The sequence below is a fragment of the Brachycentrus maculatus genome, unplaced genomic scaffold, assembly GCF_059751285.1.
Source record: "Brachycentrus maculatus isolate JH-2025_06_01 unplaced genomic scaffold, ASM5975128v1 h1tg000144l, whole genome shotgun sequence".
Classification (NCBI taxonomy): Eukaryota; Metazoa; Arthropoda; class Insecta; order Trichoptera; family Brachycentridae; genus Brachycentrus; species Brachycentrus maculatus.
Genome location: NW_028280897.1, coordinates 1,023,217 through 1,047,834, shown reverse-complemented (window position 1 = coordinate 1,047,834; position 24,618 = coordinate 1,023,217). Strand labels below are relative to the sequence as shown.

General features: G+C 35.2%; 2 protein-coding genes across 3 annotated transcripts; one reads left to right on the top strand and one right to left on the bottom strand.

Annotated features, from left to right (window-relative positions):
- Positions 1-760: 760 nt before the first annotated feature.
- Positions 761-14,930, bottom strand: LOC148308887 (palmitoyltransferase ZDHHC3). Its single transcript, XM_088260926.1, has 6 exons — positions 14,595-14,930; positions 9,544-9,672; positions 4,803-4,994; positions 3,603-3,824; positions 2,956-3,168; positions 761-2,005 (listed from the first exon to the last, which is right to left on the bottom strand). The coding sequence occupies exons 2-6, from the start codon at positions 9,634-9,636 to the stop codon at positions 1,823-1,825; spliced, it is 903 nt and encodes a 300-aa protein (XP_088117052.1). The 5' UTR covers positions 9,637-9,672; positions 14,595-14,930; the 3' UTR covers positions 761-1,822.
- Positions 14,931-16,206: 1,276 nt separating this feature from the next.
- LOC148308886 (transmembrane protein 208) lies at positions 16,207-23,004 on the top strand. 2 transcript variants are annotated; one of them, XM_088260880.1, is made up of 4 exons: positions 16,207-16,308; positions 17,390-17,554; positions 18,566-18,702; positions 20,467-23,004. In XM_088260880.1, the coding sequence occupies exons 1-4, from the start codon at positions 16,303-16,305 to the stop codon at positions 20,684-20,686; spliced, it is 528 nt and encodes a 175-aa protein (XP_088117006.1). In that variant the 5' UTR covers positions 16,207-16,302; the 3' UTR covers positions 20,687-23,004. The 2 variants fall into 2 exon arrangements, with proteins under 2 accessions (XP_088117006.1, XP_088117007.1); XM_088260881.1 differs by lacking the exon at positions 16,207-16,308 and adding an exon at positions 16,890-17,254.
- Positions 23,005-24,618: the final 1,614 nt, after the last annotated feature.

The following is a 24,618-nucleotide window of genomic DNA, read 5'->3' as shown; positions in this document are numbered from 1 at the left end:
AACACACATATAACACACATAAGTAATTCATCTCAAATGACTTCTAGTCATCACTTGAAGGGATATAATATAATAAAAAAAATAAAAAGCATCAACTTAATATATACAATTTGACATTTAAATTTTTTAATGGTTTTAGTATTTTTTCACATTTGTTATGTATACATGCACCCTCGATTAAAACCCATTACTTTCTGACTTCACATCTCAGCTGATTCCTACAATTTTTTTTGAATATTGCTTTAACATTCACTCCAAACAGTTTTCTAGCGCCATCTCACAAACAGACTTACAAACATGGCAAAATTAATTTCGATAAAAAAAAGGGAAAAGTTAAAGCACTGTGTACATATAAATTATTACAAAACTTGACAGTAAAATATAACTAAATAACCATCATGTCGTTTCCCAATAGACAGAAAGAATAAAACGCTACAACGCTACTTCTCTTTCATATGCATGCATCTCTTCTTACATACCCGACTATCCGACTCTGACATGACCATTCATCCAAAACTCATACATCTCAGAATCACTGTCAGAGGTAAAGGGGGCATAACCTATCACCTTGGCAGTCTTGTTGATCCGACTTTGAATCTGACAAACACGAGTCTCGCATTGACAAACACATACTCTTTCATACATATTATTATTCTGGGTGATAGAAACACGGTGACGCCCTGGCACACTCTACCCGACTTACTACTACTCTTCATCACATCACACAGCTCTTTCATTTTTCCATTCATAAGTCCTCAAATTTTTCTCCTGTTGGCGCTTCCGCGGGAAGTTCGGTTCGCTGGGCAGCAGGCTCCGGCGCAGTCTTGGTAGGCGTATACCCGATGACCTACTAGGTTATTACTACTGGGAAACGCTGAATTAATTCGCAAGAAGTCTCTGGGGAGCCTCAAATATAGTAGTTCTAGGAACACAGAGAAACACGGAGTAAAACCAGAATGTATTGTATAATAATTAGATGGAATGAAGTCTCGGAAATATCTCCTGGAAACTAGCTATTTGTTACACCCCAAAGACTGAATGCTGCTTTTGAACTGTATTAAAAATGTATTAAAGATAAGTAGTAGTATATAAAAATTATTGTAACAAAATAAATAAAAAAAATTGTAACAAAATAAATAACAAATAACTCTTTACCATGCAAAATTAATAAATAGTAAATAAATGTTTAAATGCAAAATATATACATCCTAAAATTATACAAAAAGAATACTTAGGAATCACCCGGTATTTAATATTATAACATGTAATTATTTGTAATCACTAATATATTATTATTACTCATGTAATCTACAAATATCGGGGTAACTGGAATCACCTTTTAATTTTGTATATGTGAGGTTTCTAAACATTGTTACATCTAGTGCATTGATGTTACAGAGAATACCAAAATTACACATTCATAAATTTTTATAATAATATTGCATAATGATTTGCTTCAATATACCCCCAAAAATTACTTTTAGAAATGCAATTAAAGTCCTACCGGCAAAAAGAAGTCCAACAATACAGTACGGGGTAAGGGGAAAGAGTGCTATCAGGTCAAACGTACTATTACAATTACAAGTGGCTTGGAAACATACTGTCATCAGTGATGATCATTCCAAACCGTTATACTTTAGTGGAGATATTATGGCTAGGTACAACAAATATAGAAAGACCAGAACAGAAATCATCCCCCTTTGGTTTTACATACCGCCCCCTTTATTTCTTTACACAGGACTTCCAATTCCAGCAGATCTATAACTCTACCGATATCGACCTTATGATAAAGAAATTTGGTATGTATATTAAAATCAGTACTTTAGACATTTTGTAGATTGTCGTACGCTATTCCCGGGTAGCCGAATGCATAATACGCAGGAATGGATGGCCGGGTGAAAGGTGAAAACCAGCCAATAGAGAAACGCCCGAAGACGGACTGAATACTTTTCCAGTGAGACTGGCGCTCCCATTTGGCTTCCTCTTTCTTGAGTTGCTCAATACCCTGGAAAATGGTAAAATGAAATATAAGAATACTTACTTCTAGTCCTGCAACAACTAGATGGCGCTAAAGCAAAAATAAAAACTTCTAAAAATTTAACTATTAAAGCATAATTTTAACACATACTGTGCATTGAACATGGCTCCCGTATCCATACACATATTAAGTTGTGTTGAGTAAAGATAAGGATTTTTAGCCGGTTCTATGTGTTTTGAAAACACAAAGGAATATGCTTATTTATGATGCTAAAATAAAAAGCATGATTTCATTTTGAAGTTATAGGTTTTCAAAAATTTGCACTCTATGAGTCATTTACGCAAAAAAAATTAAATTTTTCAAAAAACCGGGTTTGGCCGGAACCTGCTCGCAATTCATTTTGAAATGGGAACAGCTTCAAGTAAGTTTGCCAACAAAAGAAACAAACTAGAGACAGTAGTGTTAGACATTTTTCGGCGACGGACGCGTCCTAGTGCTGCACTGCACTACTCGTTTTTTATTTGTACTACCTACCGAAGAGGAACACACCAATTCAAGTCACCCAGGATCCCAGCGCTGGATCAAGTGTCAGGAGGGCATAAAGAGGTCAGTTCTTTTGTAGTGCTAGCTCTTGTCGGAATTGCCGTCCCTTTGTCTTGGAGGTTCTGATGATACATCATCAGACCATAACTTGTGGGGATTTCGTGACTAATACAATCACTACATTTCCTTGTTTAGAGGCGCCCTCTCAATAACAGAGAGAATATGAGATTCGCTCTGTGTGTATCAAAATTACGTGTCGGTAACACGTGGTTGCCATCGAGCCATCCGCACTGTGGCAAAGCAATCGGTCCCACGTGTCAGTTACACAAGCAACAACCAAAAGGTCCTTCGAGTTATTCGTTTATTTTTTTGTTGTTTAGTTTCGTACCAGGTGAAACCAACGATATTGGCAGTTAACATGTTAAGATATTTACCGTTTCATCAGTCCAGATGGCCTGCAGCTGTGTGCCCAACATAGCGACCGTGAAGATGGCAAAGACGAATGCCTCGATGATCAGCATGATGAGGAAAGCCATTGTAGCAGTGGGCGAGACGGCAGAGCACTCCTTCCATTCCATCTTCACGCAGGAAGCCAGCTGCATTGCGGCCAACACCAATGAGTGGACGGAAATCATAGCAATGTACAGCTGAAATAAATTCAAATATATATAAGTGATTTTTTTACAATATTTCGATGTTTTTATGAAATTTCTAGGATATTCATTGTTCATTGTTCATTGAAATTAACAGTGTCCTCCTACGTGGTGTAATGGTTAGCATGTTTAGATACCGCGTTGGGGGCCCCGGGTTCGATTCTCACTGGCGGGTAAAATAAATATTAGTGATTTTACACACTAATATTTATTTAATAATACACTGGTCTGGTCCCTGAAGCGCAGGAGTGATCGCCTTACCTCCATATAAGTAACGATCAAGATAACACCGCGTCAATGCCATGCTGTACCCTATGCACCATTGGGTGCAGTAACGGTTAGAAGATGCACAAAGGTAAGGCGACCAGATGTACACGGGTTACATGCACCGCAGTCAGGGTGAAAATAAATAAATGTTTTCAACTCACGGTGAACAGGACAAAATACTTCTGATTGTTCTCTCCGACGCAGTTGTTGACCCAGGGACAGTGGTGGTCCATCTTGCGGATGCACCGCTGGCAGACGGAGCAGTGGTGGGCGCGGTCAGGCTTGATGCTGCAGCACTTGGGGCACTTGAACACCACCTGGCCCTCCTTGAACCGGATGAACCTCATCATCTCCAAGGTGGCGGTGCCCTTCGGAACGGCACCCTGCGCATCAAACAAAATAAATTAACCTTGCTAAAACCTAAACGCTGTGAGAATAGGTGTCTGCCAATTTTTTTACTTTAAATTAATTTTAAGTGATGTGTTTTTATTAAATACTTAATGATTTTTATCTCCAAATATTTCAGTAACATAAAGACTATATAATTGTACTTAAAAAAATAAAATACTTGTATAAATTATATATATATTTTTTTGAGTTTATTAATGTTTTCATCACCAGGCGAAAATAAAAATTGTAGTTCTTAAAACTATTTGTGGTTAGGTTAGGCTACTTAGGTAGTTCTTAAAACTATTTGTTTAAGAAATAAACAAATAGTTTTAAGAACTACTTAGGTAGTTCTTAAAACTATTTGTCTTAATATTAATAAACTCAAAAAGTGGTTTTATACAAGCGTTTTATTTTTACATTTAAATCTTCATGTTATTCTACAAAATTAGGGCCAAATCAATAAATAATGTTTGATTCTAAACTTGCCCCCAATTCTTGATTGATGACTATCTCTAAAATCCAAATTGTCTTCATAAAATAGCAAAATGGCTACAAAAATACTGAAGCTGTCACACATTGATCACTAATATTGAACAAAGAAGTTTCAAATATTTTTTTTTCACTAATTGTGATCAGTCTATACTTTTAATAACTTGGTGATTTATTGATTTCAATTAGTAACTATAAAACAGAAACAAAACTTTCAGTGTCGCGTGTCACTGCGCCTATAACAGCCACTAACGATATAATTTTTTTTCTCGTTTTCAGGTAACTATCAGAGATAGCATTACAAAATTGTTACATTTCAACTTCAACTATGGTCAATAAAAGCAACATTTAGGAATATTCACATTTTTCCTGTTTTTAAACCATATTTTCATATGGTGTACAAAATACATATCACCGGAACGCGCGGGAGTTTTTAGCATCGTAAGGGAAGGGTTAAAGACACAAGGTTAAGTCCAACTTACAGGATCCGTAAACATGGTGCGGATGTGAGAAGAGAACGCCAATATCGAGAAAGTTTGGAACAAGGCCAAGTTCCCATAGCTGTACAGTGGAAAGTTCACAAAAGAAGGGACCAGGATAATGCATACGACCACGTATTCCGCAAAGAAGATCAGTAACCACGTCAATCCGGCACAGATTATGCCGCAAATGTCCTACAATATGGAGGGAAAAAAAACATTAGTTGATATTTACTTGTTGATTCTATTAATAAGTGCATTGAGAATGGATAACTGAAATAGATATTGAACCCATCCAAAACAACTCTGGTTACCCACACTTCTTCTCTTCTTCATCTTCTTGCTCAATGCTGAGCGTCGTGGTCTTCTGGAATGTCAGGCACTTGGTGCACAAGTCCTCTCCATTCTTCCCGGTCCTGGGCCAACTTGATGGCTGCGTTTAGCGAGGATCCGGTTAATTCCTTTATTTGGTCTGTCCATCTTGTTGGAGACCGTCCTCTTGCCCGCTTGCCTTCAACTGTACCTGTTACTACCAGTTTTTCAAGACTCTTCTCGTTCTTTCTGGCGATATGCCCAAAGTAGGACAGAATCCTTTTCCTGCAAGTCGTGGAGAGTCTTTCTGTCACTGACAGTTCGCGGAGAATGGAGACGTTTGTGCGTCTTGCAGTCCAAGGAATGCGCAGCATCCTCCTCCAGCACCACATTTCAAACACATCCAGCATATGTCTTTCCTTTTTCCTCAGTGTCCATGTTTCCACTCCATACAGCGCAATGGAGAATACAAGAGATTTCACTAGACGGGTTTTCGTTCTCCTCAGTATGGACCGATTTTTCCATATCTTCGCCAGACTAGACATTGCTGATTTTGCCATTCCAATTCTTCTCCGGATTTCTGCTTCACAGCCTCCGTCTTTAGAAATGAGTGCACCTAAATAGATAAAGTCGTCGACTTCTTCATAATCCCTTAAAGAATTGTTCCTTATCAGGGTGCCGAATCGGTCGATGACAAGAACCTTGGTTTTACTTTTGTTTATTTGAAGTCCTAAATGCTGGCTTTCTATTTCGACTCTATGGAGGAGTTCAGCCATTTCGTCCTCATTGTTGGCTATTAGCGTTGTGTCGTCTGCAAACCTTATATTGGAGATCTTTTTGCCCCCTACTGATACGCCACCTTCCCACCCGTCTAGTACTTCCCTCATTATATATTCTCCATATATATTGAAGAGATCAGGAGACAGTATACACCCTTGTCTCACGCCTTTTTGTACTTGAAATGACTCTGAGAGGAAATTATCAACTCTTACCGATGCCAAATTTTGTACGTATAAGTTGTGAATAAGAACTATCAACTGTCTCGGTACACCCATTGTTTCCAAAACCTTCCACAGGCAATTCCAATTCACGCAGTCAAAAGCCTTTGTATAATCAATAAAGCAAAGTACGACCGGAACCTTGAACTCCCGACTTTTCTCGATTATTTGTCTTATGTTCAAGATTTGCTCACGTGTACCCTTGCCTTTGACGAATCCAGCTTGCTCAATTGAAATTTGCCAGTCGAGGTAGTGTTTTAGCCTTGCTTTTAATATGTGTAGCAATATTTTGCTGGCATGAGAGATGAGTGAGACAGTTCGATAGTTTTCACACTTTAGCGTAGAACTCTTCTTGTGTATTGGAATAAATACAGATTCCACCCAGTCCGTTGGCCATATTCCTGATTCCCATACCGAATTACATATATCGTGCATCCTCTTAATGCCGTCATCGGTCATATTCTTTAGGAACTCAGCTTGGATTCCGTCCTTTCCAGGCGATTTGTAGGATTTGAGTTTTTTAATGGCATTCTCTACTTCCTGGAGAATTATATGGGGTTCATCTGGATTTAAATCATTGAATTCTGCCTGGGGTTGCATACTATCATCTTTGTATAGATCCGCACAATACTCTTTCCACCTTCTGATGACTTTGTCGATTTCACAGATGGTATTTCCCTGCCTGTCCTCAATGGTCCATGTTCGAGGCTTGAACTTCTTGGCGAGTGTTTTCACTTTTTGGAACAAGTCGCGAGTGTGATTAGTGTTAGCGTGACTTTCAATATCCTCGCAAATCGAATTGATGTAGCGCTCTTTATCCGCTCTGCAACTTCTTTGGACTCTTCGGTTCAGTTCGGAGTATTGGACTCTTACTTCCTGGGTAGATGTGCTCAATTTCTTAAGCCGTTTCCTCTCTTCAATTAATTTCCAGGATTCTTCGGATATCCATTGACCTCGTGTTTCCATATTTGTCCTCGGGGCTTGAGACTCTTTGATGCTTGACGCTATGATATTCTTTAGCTGTGACCATTTGTCTTCAGGATTATTAGAATTATCTTGAGAACTCTGGATCATGGATGAGAAATTTACTTGGAATTTCTTCAAGATGTCTTCAGAAGGGGTAGTTCGTTTTTTAGCCACATTTCGTTTTATATTTTTCAGCTTCATTTGTATTTCAGCAACAAGAAGTTGATGGTCAGAACCGCAGTCGGCTCCTGGGAAAGTTTTCACATTACGAACAGTCGATCTCCATCTCTTACTTATCATAATGTAATCAATTTGATTCCTGTATCTATCGCCAGGTGACTTCCAGGTATATAGTCTGCGTATGTGGTTTTTGAACCACGTGTTCATAATAGTCAGTTCAGTTTCTGTGCAAAAATGCAGTAGTTTCTCGCCTCTATCATTACGTGTGCCAATTCCATAGTGTCCGACAATGTCTCTCGGTTGGTCAGAGTCTGATGTTTTTCCAATTTTTGCATTGAAGTCTCCAATAACTAGTGTCACTTCTTTATTAGGAATGCTACGAAGTACAGTCTCTAATTTTGCATAGAATTCATCAGCATCTGATTCATCCGCAGAAGATGTGGGCGCATAGGTCTGTATAATGTTAAGTTTGCAGGGAGAAGTGTTCATTTTCAGATGTATGATTCTGTCACTGACAGTAGTGTAGCTAAGCACATACTTGTTTAGGTGTGGTGCTATTAATATCGCTACCCCTGAGAATGATCATTTTTCTTTTCCTGAGAAATACATTGTGTTCCCATCCTGTGTTGTATGGTGGCCTTCATTGGTCCAGTGGGTTTCGGAAATACCTAGTATGTCTATTCCGTGGCTGCTCATTTCCCTCTCCACAATTTGTGTTTTTCCGGGTTTCAACAATCCTCTTACATTCCACGTTGCGATTCTGAGGTTCTTCCGTAATGATGTTCTCTTGTTCTAAGTGCGGATTGTTCTCAGTATGGCCAGTAGTAAATTTTCCATACGAAGCCTGGTTTTCCACTCCATTATGGCCGGTATCCAATTTCACACCCCGCAGCCCGGACCCGCGGTGGCGCCGAGCGTCAGTCGGATTGCGTGACATACCTGTTGCATATTGTGATGACATTTCTGTAATACTTTCTTGGGAGAATAATACAGTGGTTTCCCGTTGCCTTCCGTATCGCAGTACTAAAGCCATTAAAGTCCTCCTGACCATGCCTGTAGTAATCTGGTCGAGAGCCTTGCCGATGTCATTCATCTTCAGCCTCCAGCCAATACTGGTGGGTACTGCTGCCCTCCACCAGGGAAGTTTATCGACTTCCTAGTCTAGATCCATCATGTTCAGCGTAAACAGGGGCACCTCGTGTAGGATGTGGCTCTTCACCACGCATGACGGTCTTGGTGACAAGAGAGCTTGATATCTCTTTTCACCCTAGGGAAGATGAGGCCCAGTGTCCAGTCATCCCGAAACAAAGGTACTACCTCTCTCTCCCCCTTACCCACACTTAAATGACAGAAATTAATTGATAACACGACACCACCCAATGCAAAGACTACCACTTCACTGGCTGTCGAATTGCTGGGGGTATTTTTAGATTCTGTTCTCTCTCTTTAAACAATCAGCAAAACAATAAGTACATGCTTTTATCACCTAATCCAAATGGCGAGCATTCATAAGTATCTGCCAGTTAATGCTGCCTGTCAATTGATAAATGCGTTTGTAGTATCTAGAGCCAATTATTATAACAGTATACATACGAGTCTACCAAACAATAAAATGACTCAACCAATCAGTGTTTAACACTGCAGCAAGACTGATTCTTGGAGTTTCTAAATTCAGTCACATCACCCCACTACTTCAGCAATTGGACTGGTCACGTTTTCCCGAAAGGGTAGAGTAACTCTGTCCACTCATATAATATCAATACATAATATGACTCTGACCTGTGCATTCTATACGAATAAGTTGATAGATGTCTCACGTTTGAATCGTCTACAACAGCTGCCATAGGTAAAATGATCTTAAACAAACTCGCAAACAGCGCACTAAAGGCGAAAAACACACTTGGCGAGTGTGTGTATCGTTTGCTAAATCATTTCTACAATCTACTTTTCCCCAATTAAATCACATTAAACCACCCTTGAGTTCGTGTTTTACGAAAATGGCACTTAATAAATTATCCAAAATTATTATTATCATTCATGCCATCTGCATTATGAATGTACCAGACTGGTTGAATGTCACCGGCGCCAGATACGTAGTGAAGGAGTGGGAGTGTGACGCGAAACAAAGGAATGCGGGACCTTGAACGGGTCTGCGCTTGAGGCGTTTCGCCCTGTCAGGGTGCGGCCGTGTTATTGAGTGCCTAGTTTACAGGACTCTACTGTCTTATTATTAATGTGTGCGTAAGAGTCAGAAGAAGAATAATCCAAATTTATATAATGGTTCTTACCTTGACACACCAGGCAAAGCCTGAACAACATTTATTTTGCATATCTATTTCATGTTTGAATGATCGGTAAGGGGATTCACTTATATCCATCATCTTGGCAATGTTTAGCACATCCAGTTAGCAAAGTATCTGTAACAGAAGAAGGAAGAAACTTTAACACATAGAGGAGAAAATCATAGAATACGCAAATACAGTAGAAACTGGTTATAACACGTCTTTTACAATTCACATTCAGATACGCAGCGGGTCTTTTTATGCCATTTTTGTTTTGGACCCAGCAACAAAAAACACATACAAGCACTGCAAGGTAAATTAAAAGGTTAAAATTCTCAATATGAGGGGTCAGTGAATATTCCATCATACCAAGAGGCAGTAAAGGGTTAGAGATAGCCATTGGATGGCTAGAGGCACAACAAGATTATGGCCTAATAAAAACCATGCAGTCCCCGAAAAAAATCTATTCTCTAAAATGGATTAATGTCTTTTTTTAATCTGATTGTGTTATGATTTTTATTAATATTTCATGAAAAATTATAAAAATGGTAAAAAAATGTCTAAATCCAGTGTAAATTTTTAAAAAATGCCTTCGTAGCACATTCTTGTCAGGATTTTTCATCAACTCAAAACCTAATAAGTATACTAATTAGGGTCATAAACTAATCACAAGTAATCCCAAACCAAATTCCGACCTTTACAATGTTTTTTGGTATTTCTCGCGCTCAACCAAAAGTAAGTAAATTATAAGCGTCTCCAGCTAAAATACACTTTTCAGCATTTCCCGCAAACAACGTGTTAAGAATACGCATGATAAACTATCACACTCTGCAGCAAAAAAAACGGCATCAATATTTTTAATATCAAAACTTTTACCATTCGCTACTTAAAGCTTTGAATTCAGTAAACTGAACGGAGATGAAATATGATATCTCAGAAGAATAAGAAGAAGAATGTGCGGCAAAACAATGTGTGACAGATATTTAAATAGTGAAATAAAAATGAATGTAAGGCTGAGATAAGCATTATTGATAAAATTTAAAAAAGGTGTGTTGATATGGTTAAAACATGTGGAACGAATGAGTGAAGAAAGAATACTAAAATAAATTTATAAGGCAAATGTAGTTGGAAATAGGAGCAGAAGAAGATTTAGCATTATCAAGTATATCAAATACTTGAAAACGGTAAGTTCAAGATTCAAAATAATCAGTGGAAATGTATGAGGAGGTCTATGAATGTGGAAGAGGCGAAGATTGTTTGTAAAGAAATAGTGTTGCAATCTATTCTCTCTCCCTACCCCTGCGGAGAAGCAGCGTGATGCTTAATTAGTTATTAAGACTTTACTTCTATTTAATAAAAAATAAAAATTTATGAATTATTTTTAAGTAACTTTTATTACGAAATTGGCAGAGGAAGGATGAAAGCAGAGTGAACGAATTTGTGGAAAATCGAAATTAAAATGAAGATATTAGAAAAGAATGTAACGTTGAACTAGGGATAATTAAGAAAATTTCTTTAAGGTGGTATGACATGTGGAACAAATAGATAGCGAGAGAATGACTAAGAAAGTATATTTCACAAAAGTGAACGGGTGAACAAAATGCAGACTGCCAAAAAAGACATGGAATGACTAAAATCTATAATGTCAAAAGTCTATGTAATCGGAGGCATATATGACTAGATGTGTGGATAGGAAGGATGCTAGAAGCGTATGTCAGGATAGAAGGGTTATTCCGTCCTCTCTGCCTACCCCTGCAGGGAAATGGTGTGATGGTAGTGGAAGTAGTACGGGCGGCCCTCAACTTTTGCATAATTCGCTATTTCACACATTTTGCTACCGTCGTATTTTGTCAAACAAAATACGACACTCTTGTGTTGCCAAAACAGCAATAGCTATTTTAAAACATTATTATATAGGGTGGTTATGAAATAGCCCATCCAGGCAACTAACAAGGAAGGCGAGCCTACACGAAAAGATTTTTGGAGAAATTGAAACATACGGCTCGCAATAAACAATATATGATGCTAGTGGACCAAAATAAAAGAATTCACATTGAAACTATATTGAAAAAAATACGCCCACAATTGATCCGCGATTACCTAAATCTTGAACAGTCTCAGGAAACTATCAAAAATGAAATAGAAATAATGATGAATGAAGTAAACTTGAACAACGAATATGAATTATTCCAATCGCATTCAGACCCTTTGTCCAATGAATATCTAATTAAACAACAAGAAGCAAATAAAACAGAAAATGAAGGCGAAGAAGACATTGAAATCGCAAAGAGTTTGAGAGTAAAAAATAAAAATGAAACCTTCATGCAACTTGTAAATTTTTGTTATATCTTAAGTACGTAGAACTATCGAAAAAGACATGGCATGTTGAAGAAATCTCTATCAGGAAAAGACAAAAAAAAGGGGCTATTCAACAATTTCTTGACAAATCCGTAAAGAAGATTTCTGAATGCTAATTTATTTCGTTATTCTATTACGTGATTAATAAATAAATATCAAACTAAAAATATGTTACATTTTTAAACATAACCTCTACTTTTGCGCATTCTACTTTCGCGCACATTTTCAAAAACCAATTAAGTGCGAATGTCGAAGACCGCCTGCGTTACTATGAATTGACAAGTGGCTTAAAGTGCCAACGGCATTCACAATTAAAACCCGGAAGACAAGTTGATGTTAAAGAATCCCAGCCCTGGTTTTATACATGTTTTTGTAAACCGCGCTTCTATTATCTTCTTATTGTGCCCGCATAGGGTTGGCAATTATCAGTAATTTAACTTTGTCTGCAGCCGCTCCAAACAATGACTCAGCACTACAGTGGAACCACTCTCCCAATTTTCAAAATCAGGACCTAAGTTTTCCTCTTATTACCTTCCACTTTGCCTCGTAATATAGTGCATATTGCTGATATTTCTTTACCCGAATAATTTCTATTTTTATTTTACTGCTGTGTAACACCACACAACAGCAATTCAGCGTGTAGTACTGCATTTAAGGAACTAAGTATTTAAGATAAGGAATTTACAATGTGACTGTTAAGAGGATACAATTATCTTGCTAAGCCATAATTCAGATAATGATACAATAGAAAATATAATGGTAAAAATCTTTTAAATATATATTGACAAATAGAACATTATTATGAATGGAGAAATATATTTTACTAGGTCATTTAAAAACAAAAATGACCACCCTAAGCAATAAAATCCAACTGGGCAGTTAACTAAAAAAGTTAAGATATGGAAATACACTAACATAAAATTCGGCAGCAAAATTAAAATATATAAAACTTGTGTGAGACCCATCGTGACATACGGGATCGAATGCAGAGCCATATTTTGTATATTCTATGCTTACTATGGACAATGCAAAATAAACATTATGAGGTGAGGAATGTCAGATCAATGTTAGAACAGGTCAGTAAAAAACTAACCCTCAAATTGTAAACATGTCTACTAATAAGAAAAAGTGTCTCTCGATTCGTGAAAAGGTGGAAAATATTCCTGAAATAGAATGTGGGATGAAAAATGTTGAAGTGCGTAAAAAGTTTTCATCATTCAGTTGTCAACATTGTTGAAAAATAAAAATGAATGTCTTTTCATCTGAATTTGAAAAGAACATCACGGGCACAAAAAAATTGAAATTGGATTGTACAAATGTTGATGGAGCTTTACTAGAATGGTGTTGTACCCAGAGAAGCGCAGGATTTTCCAATTTTTATAGGAAAAGTGGATTGGCAGAAAAATATGATGTGTGTATAATGGGTGTATTGTGTATTTTTGTTTGAATTGCGACTTTTTGTGTAACATGACCGTTCCAGATACTTCATGTCTTCGTGCGATTGGAATGTTTATAAAAAATACCTATTCACTAATATAACGAGTAACACTTATAATGAGCAAATTCAATCGGTCCTATCATCCTAGCTATAACCCAAGATTGGCTGTATTTAAAAACAACAACAAAATATAAGTAAAATATAAATTACTGATATTCTTCCTCTAATCCTTATTCACATCCAAAGTGCATCGCATTAACATGGAAGCGGTGTAATCTTGATCCTTTATTATCTGGTGATCAGTCTTGCAATACCAGTCCAAGGTGATAATACTAACCGTGAAATACTAACTGTGTATTAGAGTGAAAAATCATTTATATTTATTTTCACTCCCCTGGGAATCAACTCTGAGACCTCCAGCATGATAGTCAAACATGCTAATCATCCACTACGCGGGCGAACCTAACCTCTGTTATATAAAACCAAAATAATGAAAACTACCTGTTATTGAAAGAACTTTGTTAATTAGAAATTCAGCTGTATAAAGCATACGTTTAGGATACTTAAATCAAAATAATGTTTGATCAAGCAGATTGTCACCTGAAAGTAGAACTATCCTAACTGCATTTAAGGAAGTGTTACAAAGGGGACAATCAAACTTACAATGTGTTGAATTGTCAGAAGTTTCTTCGAAATATTTCAATTCAAAATGTTTGAATACCTATTAATTTAACCTGAACCTTCTTCGCAACAAAATCGGTAACAAAAATTACACAAACACACCTTCAAAGGTGAGTTCTGTTAAGAATTAATAATAGCTATTTATTTAAGTCCATAACTCTGCACAACATAATCTTTTTCATAAATAACATAATACATTAATAAAAACCCAATGCACGTCACATAGGATATTTCTGTTTTCAGGTGACAATATTTGGGTACAGTATATCATTGGGTAGTATTGGATAGTTATGTTTTCAGGTGACAATATATAGGTGGGTAGTATTGCAATTGTATTTGATGACTATTGCAACAAAACAAAAATCGTGATGAAGTCAACAAATATTATAAAAAATATGATCTGTCGCAAGCTAAACGCAAAATGCCGATCCTATAATGTCAAGATATTAATCGATTGTAATCGAACTCAATATTCATTACATCTATAAAATACAATCGCAATGCACAATAAATGTATTCAACAGCATGACATTACAATATTTAAAAAAAAAACATTTTGTTGTAAAATTGTATAGTTTACCGATTTTTGACAAGCGAAGATGTTTTTTCCTGAGACCTTTTCAATTCGGGCAGATTCACACAATTCTTGGCAAAAAAAAATATGCCGAGATTTACCCAAATGTAGAAACTTAACGATGTAATGTCCAAGAGTTTATACAAGATATCTGAGGTAAAAAAAGATATTCCCGCGATAAAAAGCGAAAGACCTCATCCGCTCGAACTAGACATCGAATAACTGATATGACCGAGCAGGACGAGCGGAGATTATATTGCTGAACGAAACCGGGGTCGCAGACTACCATAGACTGAAATCAAACCAGAGATATACAACTGAACGATTCTATGTAATAATGTTGCTACTACCAAAATAAATATATTTAGATCTAAAAAAAATGTAAAAAAAAGTAGGCACCTAATTGTAACTGGAGTGTGATCAGACGTGCAACTTCCGACTACGACAAGAAGGTAAGAAAGACTACGGCAGTCTGCTGCGATTGGCTACCCGGCCAACGGGAGACGTCAGGTAATAAAAAAATCATAAATGAAATACCAATGACGACATAATCGAAAATAGATCTTTCATCATATCTCTCCCAAGTATATTAATGGATTCCTTTGTATGCAAAAAAAGTATTTCACACAAAGAGATTTCATTCCAGACACACCTCTTACAATCTCTTCCCACTATCGTTCACTCTCGCATCTCCATACAAACCGAGCGCTGATTCAAAACCGTTTTTCTTTGTACCAACCCACCCATTCAAATCATCGCCCAGAATCATCTTTTCATTATTCATTTTTCCATTCATCAAACTCATTACATTCAACCAAAACTCATCCTTCTCAGACTCGCTGTCGGAGTTAACAGGAGTATATCCTATTAAAACAAGTAGCTTTGTTTATCCGACTTTGACTATGGCAAACATGAGTCTTGCGTTGACGAACACATACTCTTTTATATCTTCTATTATCCTGGGTGATAGAAACGCGGCAACGCCCCGACAAGCTCTATCTGACTCACGGAGTCCAGACCAGAGAATCAAAGTGCCGTTGGGTTCCATCGATCCATTACCTTTTTTCCAGCTTTCAGTCACACATAATAAATCCAAACACTTACTTTCCATCATATCACACAGTTCATTCATTTTTCCATCCATACGTCCTCTTACATTCCACGTCGCAATCTTGCATTCCTCTTCTTTGCGCCTCCACGAGAAACACGGCCAACTGGGTGGCGAACCACAGCGTAGCCATTTATAGGCATTTTCCCGCATTCGTCCACAAACCTAGACCGAGAAAAACATGGCACGATCAGGTATGCCAAATACTTGAGAGTGGTCAGATTAGGGGTCGTAACAATTGGCGGGTATGTATGAGAAAATGCATGAACGTGAAAGAGGTGAAGAATGTTTGCAAAGACAGAGTAGTGTGGCGTTCTATTCTATCTGCCTATTATGGTTAGTTAGTTAGTTAGTTAGTTAAATGAATCATTAATAAGGACAATTAGAAGCTTAAATAAATAAAAATACTAATCATTGATAATACATTTAAAAAAAATAGATGAGGAAGCACTTCTCTAACAAATTTTGACACGTAAATATGTATTATCTATGGAAAACAGGTTGTCTGTTAATAAATTGTCATCCGTCACTCTTCCAGCTCCGGTGTTTGCGAGTGCTCCGTGTCACTTTTGAGTGTACATTTTTGAAGCATCTGTTCCTCACATAATGGCAGTAAGTAATTGAAAAAGCGAACTATGTTATTTATCATACATTATTCTACAACTTACTGCGATATTTTTCTCCTTTCAACCCAAGTTTATGTCATGTTTTGTCATCAGAAATAAGCTTTTTTATATTTAAAATATTCGTTAAAGCGTGTTAACCTGTCCCTTTATAAGCGTTTTATAACAGAAGTGATGCCTATAAATGAAAATCTGATTTTAATATGGCTTACTGGGTTATTATTTCATGGTACATATATTCAATTTCACCATGTCATAATTTGATTAGAACCTTTCATTATATAATATTCAAATTCATTTTTAAATATTTCATTTTGCTTTTAACTGATATAATATAAATATTTTTTTGTGAGTGACGGTGAAGTAAAATATTTACCAAAGACTCACTAATAAGTTGACATTTTAATTTGAAAAAATCTCAAATACATTTTTAACTATTAAAAACACGTATTAACATGCGCATTAATACCCGAATGAATGCGGGATTAAGAGGTCAATACACAAGGCGATACGATAGAGTAAAGTACCGTCCTCCCATTCTGCATAACCATTGGTATGTTCAAATTTCTCAGAAGAATACAAGTTTTAGATGTAAACAAATTATTTTTTAAAAGATAATACAAAATTGAACAAAACCAAAAAATACTGAAGTTTACTGAATTTTTAATAATCCATGATCGATATTTGTTTTTTTACTATTTTATTTCCGTATTTCAACATTTTTCGGCTTGAATAAAAAAAATTTCGGCATCAGTTATTGAATGAGCGTAGTAGAAAGTTTTCAATCTTTCAAAGAGTGTGCATGCTTCTGAAAATGAAGGTACAGGCAGCGGCTACTCTGCACCAATATCGATCTCTTCTACTGAACCCGTCAACCTTGCGTCACTTTGCTGCGCCTTTGTTTGGGTAGCAACTCCCAGTTCTTTCTCTGTTGGGTAAGCTCTCAAACCTTTTCATGCGACACAACATTTACATTCTCCTTTATCTGTTGCTGTTCAATTTTTTTCTCTCCTCTTCTATGTATCGACAACAAAAATCTGGGTGTATTCATTTTTTTCTTATTCTTTCAGCAAACGCAGCAAAAGGGAAAACAAGGTACTAAGGGTGCCAAGCAAATTGTCAAAGAAAATGGCGATACTCTGATAAACTATAGAAACATGGGGATGGGAGCATCAGTCATTTATATACTCATGACTATCATTTTCTTCTTTGATAGTTTTACAACAAGTATTATTGTAAGTATACAACCAAGAATTGAATTTATTAACCTAACTTGTCCCGGGGGTACTAGTTTCACATTTTATAATATAACAGCATATTTAACTGTCTCAAATACAAGTTGTGAAAAATGTTTAGTAAATATATAGTTTAGAATTTTGAGGTTACTGGACAGAGAAGTAACGTCAAAATAGAAGAATACCCTCTGTATAATATACATGATACATATACATGTAAGGCATTTCAGAAAGGGTTCATATAAGGCCTAAATATCTTAAAGGGTATTTTTATTATTATTTGTAATACTGAGATAATTTGACACTATAATTAAATAATTTTTGCACACAATAAACAAATAAAATTGGAGATTATAAAGTTGCAAACAAAAATAATAAATTTGAGTGTCTATAATAATTTCTAGTATTAATGGTGTACCCTAGTTTTGTATTATATGTCTATTTAAAATGATGAAGCAAGTCTTAAAGTCAATAATAGTCGACAAATTTGAATAAGAATTGACCCTTTTAACACTACTATGTAGAGAGTACAAAATCTGTAATGTCCGGGGTGTGAGTAACAACACCGAGATAAAGCTTGTCAGGAGTTTGGTCCACTCCATTTTTCTCTATGCTGCTGAAACATGGACCATAAAAGCAGCAGAAAGGAGAAAAATTGATGCTTTCGAAATGTGGTGTTGGAGGCACATGCTCTGAATTCCATGGACAGTTAGACGCACCAATGAGTCCATTCGACATGAACTACACTTGGATGGCTTGACTCTAGACAATTGATCACTTTAAGCTAGTTAATTGTGTAAATTACTCCACATTTGGTTTGTGTTTTGCATATTGCTAGACGATTTGACACAAGAAACTTTATCTGTAAAGAAATATAAACCGAGTACACGTGTATAAAGTGATAACACAAAGAGTATGTAAACCGATTACACATGTATGAAGTGATCACTTAAGTTAAAATGTAATCTTATTTCATTGATGAATTTATTTTGTGACTATTTTTTTTTTCAGAGCTTATTTGTATTGACAATATTCATCCACATCATTTGCTTTAGCTTGCTACGGTACGCCGCTAAAGCAACATATAATGAAGCAGGTCAGTTAATAGACTGCGGAACAGATCTAAACATGGAAGGAGGCATCGCTGAGTAAGCATATAACCCTTTTTTAACATTGATTTTTTAACACATTTTGGACGGGTGTTTTTACATCTGTGTTTTTTATGCGATCTACTATCGCCTGTGTCAAATAAAATTTCATCAGCAAACTTCACCGTAACCAATATGTTCATATTGTAAAGGTAGTGTATTTAGCTACTGTGCATAGGGTCTCGGGATCAATTCCCAGAGGACTCAAAATAATTTCGATCTATATTTATTCTTAAATTTTAAATTTATGCTTTTTTACATACTCATCTACAAATAAATGAATACTTAAAAATGCTTAACATATTAACAGTTATGCATATTTTTTTCATATAAGAAATGATTACAACAATATGAAATAATTGTATCTCTGAAAAAATTAACAGTCCTCTCTTTTGAACTATACCTACTGCAGGATGCGCTTGCGACGTATGGTATAGATTCTGTCAGCTACATTCAATTTGTAAAGAATAGATGCATTGATGCCTCTGGCTATACACAGGATTTGAAGCAAATGCCTCCCAGGATTCCTCTTAAATTATTTTTTGACATCTCAACACCGATGAGGAAGAATATGGAAGTCTAAGCATTTACTGGGCTTACGACCGTCATAAGCTGGTTTAAGTGATCACTTTACACACAAGTAACATTCAACAATTTTTCCCATGATTGACAACCACACTACTCCAATTCTTGAAACTTATAGATATATTATGAAACTCATAACACAGTATGTGAGAGTTTTGCTAAAGTCATCTATGGTGGTATGAGAAAGCTTTTATTAAACAGAGACTTTCATTTGTTTGTGAGGTCCGAATCCTGGATTATATTCACATACTTAAAAAACCTTTGAAAACGTCATTAAAATTTTTTATTTTAGCTTATAATTTAATCGGTTAATTTATTTACATTTTGAGTGTCAATTACTTGTTCACAAATCTTAATTGTCTCCAATTAGGAGTTATTTTTTATTTTTTTTGACATCTCAACATAGAAAAAAAAGAATTTGGTAGTCTGGGCATTTGAAAGGCTAATGACCATTATAGGTTGGTTTAAGTGATTACTTTACACATGTGTAACAGTCAGTGTTCCTCTTATACCTGCCCAGTTTTGATATATGCGACCTACGTGTTGAGAGTTTCTCGAGTTTCGACTTTGCGCCTGCAATCACTCAGGTGTTTGCTGACGCATATCTTGAAAGTCTAGGTATGCAGTACGTATCCCCATCAATCGTGACTCTAATAACAATGTTCATAAGTCCGAAATAGCTAATTGACTGGTTTCATTAACAAATATTAAGACAGCGTTAATACTGCCCTTGGGTTTTGAATATGCATTTTGTATACCTCTCAAGTGATATAATTACATGCTTTTTGTCAGCATCCCTTGTAAACACAATGTTGGTGATTGGTTTTTTCATCAACCGTGACCCTATTTAGTGTACTAATTAAGGTCATTTACTAATCACAAGTAATTGCAAACCCAACTTCAATCCGTACAATGTTTTTTGGTGTATCGCGCCGTACCAAAAGTAAGCAAATACAACGCTTACAAGTGTTTTTTGCTTTCAACCAACTGTATGTAAAAGACGCTTTTAAGCGTTTCTCACAAACAATGTTTAAAACAGTCACCCCACACCCCTGATACCTCCAGCACGCAACTCGTGCTCATTTTTATTGTTTTAGATATTCTGTATCTTAGATTTTGCGCTGTTCACCATTCCTTTTGAGTCGTTTGGTATTAGCAAGGAATTTTCTGTGATTTCAGACATGTGAAGGATATGATCATTCTGACATCGGGAACCGCGCTGTTATCTCTGATCAACAACTACTTCTGGTTGCTGATGCTTCTGGCCCCAGTCAGGGCTATCTACATGCTGTGGCGATCGGTTCTAGCTCCGTGGTTCTTCCAAGAAGGTCCTCCGCAGCAAGAAGTGGACGAGAAGAAACAAAAGAAATTAGAAAAAAGGAGAATGCAGAAAAATTGAGAATCCAACGTTATAACACCTTTTTATACAGTTTTTATTCTAAGATTCCATTTTTTTCTTTTTTTTTCTTCCTTCACTCTTTTAATTATATGTAAATATAACTGTTTTGAATGTGGCTTAATTCCATATCATTTTGCGCTTCCATTTTAAAAATTGAAATATTCATGCGTTGTGTATTTTGTGATACAAATAAGAATATATCCCTCCCGTTCTTGGCAGAAGATTAGGGTAAAAATTATAAAAATAAGGGTATGAATTATGGTACTATGTCGAGTTATGACAGATACAAACAAAGTTAAACTAAGTTTGATGTTTGTCTGAGTTACAAAAAGTATTTATTATTCAATTACTCACGGCTCTTCAATGCTTCATGACAGTCCTTCTTAAATTCATTAGTAGAATATTCTATCGGGATGAGCTTGTTTGTGTGTTATTTATTTGTCAGTATTGTAGTTTTAAATAGTCAATTTTACAATATAACATAGCGATGAATTTTATTTTTTACAATTTTTTGGTTATTTACAAATTAATTTTAGTTAAATCTCTAAAAAAATAAACAGAAGTGGAACTTCTTAAAAAATATTGATTAGGAGATTTAATGTGAGAGACAGCGAAAGAGAGCATCTCAAAAGAAATGCAATAATGCAAAATTTGCATAAAAATATTTTTTTAGTTCAATGTTCACACTGTCATTGATTGGTGCTTCAATTGGTAATACTGATATTAATGGTTTGTAATAACTAATAATTCAGATATATCCGTGATACAATATTTTTTCAATAATAAGAAAAAAATGTATCTTTTATAGTTCCGGATTTTGTTGGTTCGAGGTGTTACAACACAAAGATAAATATTCAACTCACAAAACACGTTGTACCTCAGTGTTCATAGCGTCTGATGTGTACGTTTACAAAGCGTGCATGCACAACACCATATTATTCTATTGCTTTGTATCGTTGTGTATACGTCTCTCGCTTTTACTCCACTCTCGTGGCGTCGGAATATATATCTCTCTTTATCCTCTCTACATTATATCTTTCATCTTTTTTATATACCGAAATGTGCCTAATAACGTGGCGAGTCTTTAAAATTTAACTCAATTCTCGCCGAGTTATAGATTGTTGAAATGACACCTAAGAAGTTTCACTTAAAAAGTCAACAAAAATTAACCGCAATACGGTATTGCAATCCACCACATAATTCATTAATGTGATTGAAACCAAATTGTAACATTCATTATTATTTACTTTACATCATCTTTATTTTACATCTCTCAACTTTTAGACTTTTTTATCTTATTAACAAAAATGCAATAAAATGATTTTATTTCAATTGCTGTATTTAAATAATGATTGCAATCAAAGCAGTAATTATATTATGTAAATTATTAAAATTATGATTTAAAAAAATAATTCTAAAAAACTCATTGCCACACATCATACATATACAACATTTTGAGGGTGTCCAAATACTTGTTCACAAATCTGGATTATCTCCAATTAAAGGAGTTATTTTTTATATTAATTTTTTAAAGCTCATCAAAGATTAAGAAGAATAAGCTAAAATAATAAAAATCAAAATGATATTTTCTGGCGTTTCTCATGTATGTGATTATAATCCAGGATTCGGACCTCACATACTAATAAAAGAGTTTCTGCTCAATAAAAAGCTTCTTTTCATCTCACCAATATGTAGGTGTCTCTAGTGAAGTTCTAGTGATTCAAGAACAACGTTTTGGTCGAATTTATTCATACATATAAAACTTTGAAGTATAAGTTCATACCGAGAATTTGAGTAATGTGGTTGTCAATAATGGGTTGAATTGTTGAATGTTACATGTGTATAAAGTGATCACTTAAACCAGCCTATAACGGTCGTCAGCCCCGTAAATGCCCAGACTTCCATATTCTTCTTCATCTTTGATGAGATGTCAAAAAATAATATGAAAATAACTCCTGTAATTGGAGATAATCCAGATTTTGTGAACAAGTATTTGGACACACTCAATATGAAACATCAATATGAAACATCATACATACTTTATAAAATGGTTCTCTTTTACAATAATGTAACATTTGTTAGTATTTATTTTACATGTTAACAATGAATTTTATACAACATATATAATTGAAATTCTCATAAATCCTGTGTACATATTATGATAAAATTTGTAGTTCTTTTTAGTGTTACTGTCAATTAAAAAATGATTTCAAATATTTTAGGTAATATTAGAAAATTTTACAACAATTTTTAATCACTTACATTGTGTGACCAAGAAAAGAGGTCTTTGCGGTTTTTGATAGAATAGCTTAAGTTTTTATAAGTATATATATATATATATATATATATATATATATATATATATATATATATATATATATATATATATATATCACATATTTGTGACATATTACACGTATGTGTGTATATATTTCAAGCAATATAAGCTTTAATATTCAATGAAATTCTGTATTGTGATTTTAAATACTTTTGAAATTGCGTAACAATTTGATAAAAAAAATGTTTAATATCTAAAATAAATATAAAAAAAGCAATATACCATTAATCATAGGATAAATTGCAATAATTTTTGAAAATATTATGTATAAGGTTGGTAATTTCTTTAAATTACTTTATAGATACATTAAGGATCATATATACATATGCATGGCATTTGGATTTGATTATAAAATTATGCCTTAAAAATGCGGGTAATATTTGGATATGCCTACAATTATAATGAGTGTTCATGAAGAAGTTTAAGAAATATTTATATAAAATAATAGAATTTATTCACATAGAAAAGGATGAATGAATGATGATTTTTATTAGATGATTGCCTTTTTATATAAAATTCTCTTCATATTTTATCAAATTTGCAATAAAGAATATACCACAAATTTGTTTGATTACTTTATTGTATAAAGCATTATAGCAATTATTATTATTTTTATGAATTTTTACCTCAACCCAATTCTTTTGTAAATTTTGTTGAATAAATGTTTAAAATTATTGTGAATTAGTTTCATTCAATGTCTCCCTTAAATTAAAGGGCATTTAAAATTTGGCTAAATCGTAGAATGCTACACATTCCATGGAGCGATTTGGTAACCGATGCAAATGTGCTCCAAAGAGCAAGAGCAGGGAGACAGTTGCTGACTGATATCAAGGTCCGGAAGGTGTCCTATCTGGGGCATGTGCTTAGAGGAGAAAAGTGCAAGCGATTGCACCTAATAAAAGGCAAAATAGAGGGTTGGCGAGGTGTGGGCAGAAGACAGATCTCCTGGCTCCGGAATATACGAGATTGGACGAGGATCAGAACTGTCGAGGCGTTGTTTATAGAGCTGCTCAAAACAAGGATAATTTCCCTCAAGTGATAGTCAACATCAGGGGGACCTGACATGACACGCACAGACAAATAAGTGTCTCCCTATGTCCTCCTTATAAATCTGAATATGGGCGATCAAATTTCAAAATAAACAAATAAATAACAATTTTTTCAATAGAAGACAACACTTCATTCACAGTTTTTTTCATTCGATCATTAAAAGCTAATCACACCAATCAGTGCACAAAGTTGGTTGCGCTTTGCAAATGTGTTATAGAATGGAACGCCATACTCTTCTGTCCCGACATACACTCTTCGCTTCCTTGCCCATACATCTAGTCACACAGCCCTCGTTTTTACCCAGACTTTTGACACCACCAGATTTAAGGTTCTGATTGATCTTATCGTGCCATGTTCAATAAGTAATAAAGAGAAATAAACTAGTCTGTCCTTGACCTTTTTTCTCTATTCTCCTCAGTTAAAATCAATGTGAATTTCAGTGTATGGTAAATTACCCGTGTGGTTTTAGATGTTGGCGACATGTTTACATGTAGCAATGTGATCATATTTTGGAATGATGTATCACGGTTTTTTTTCTACATAT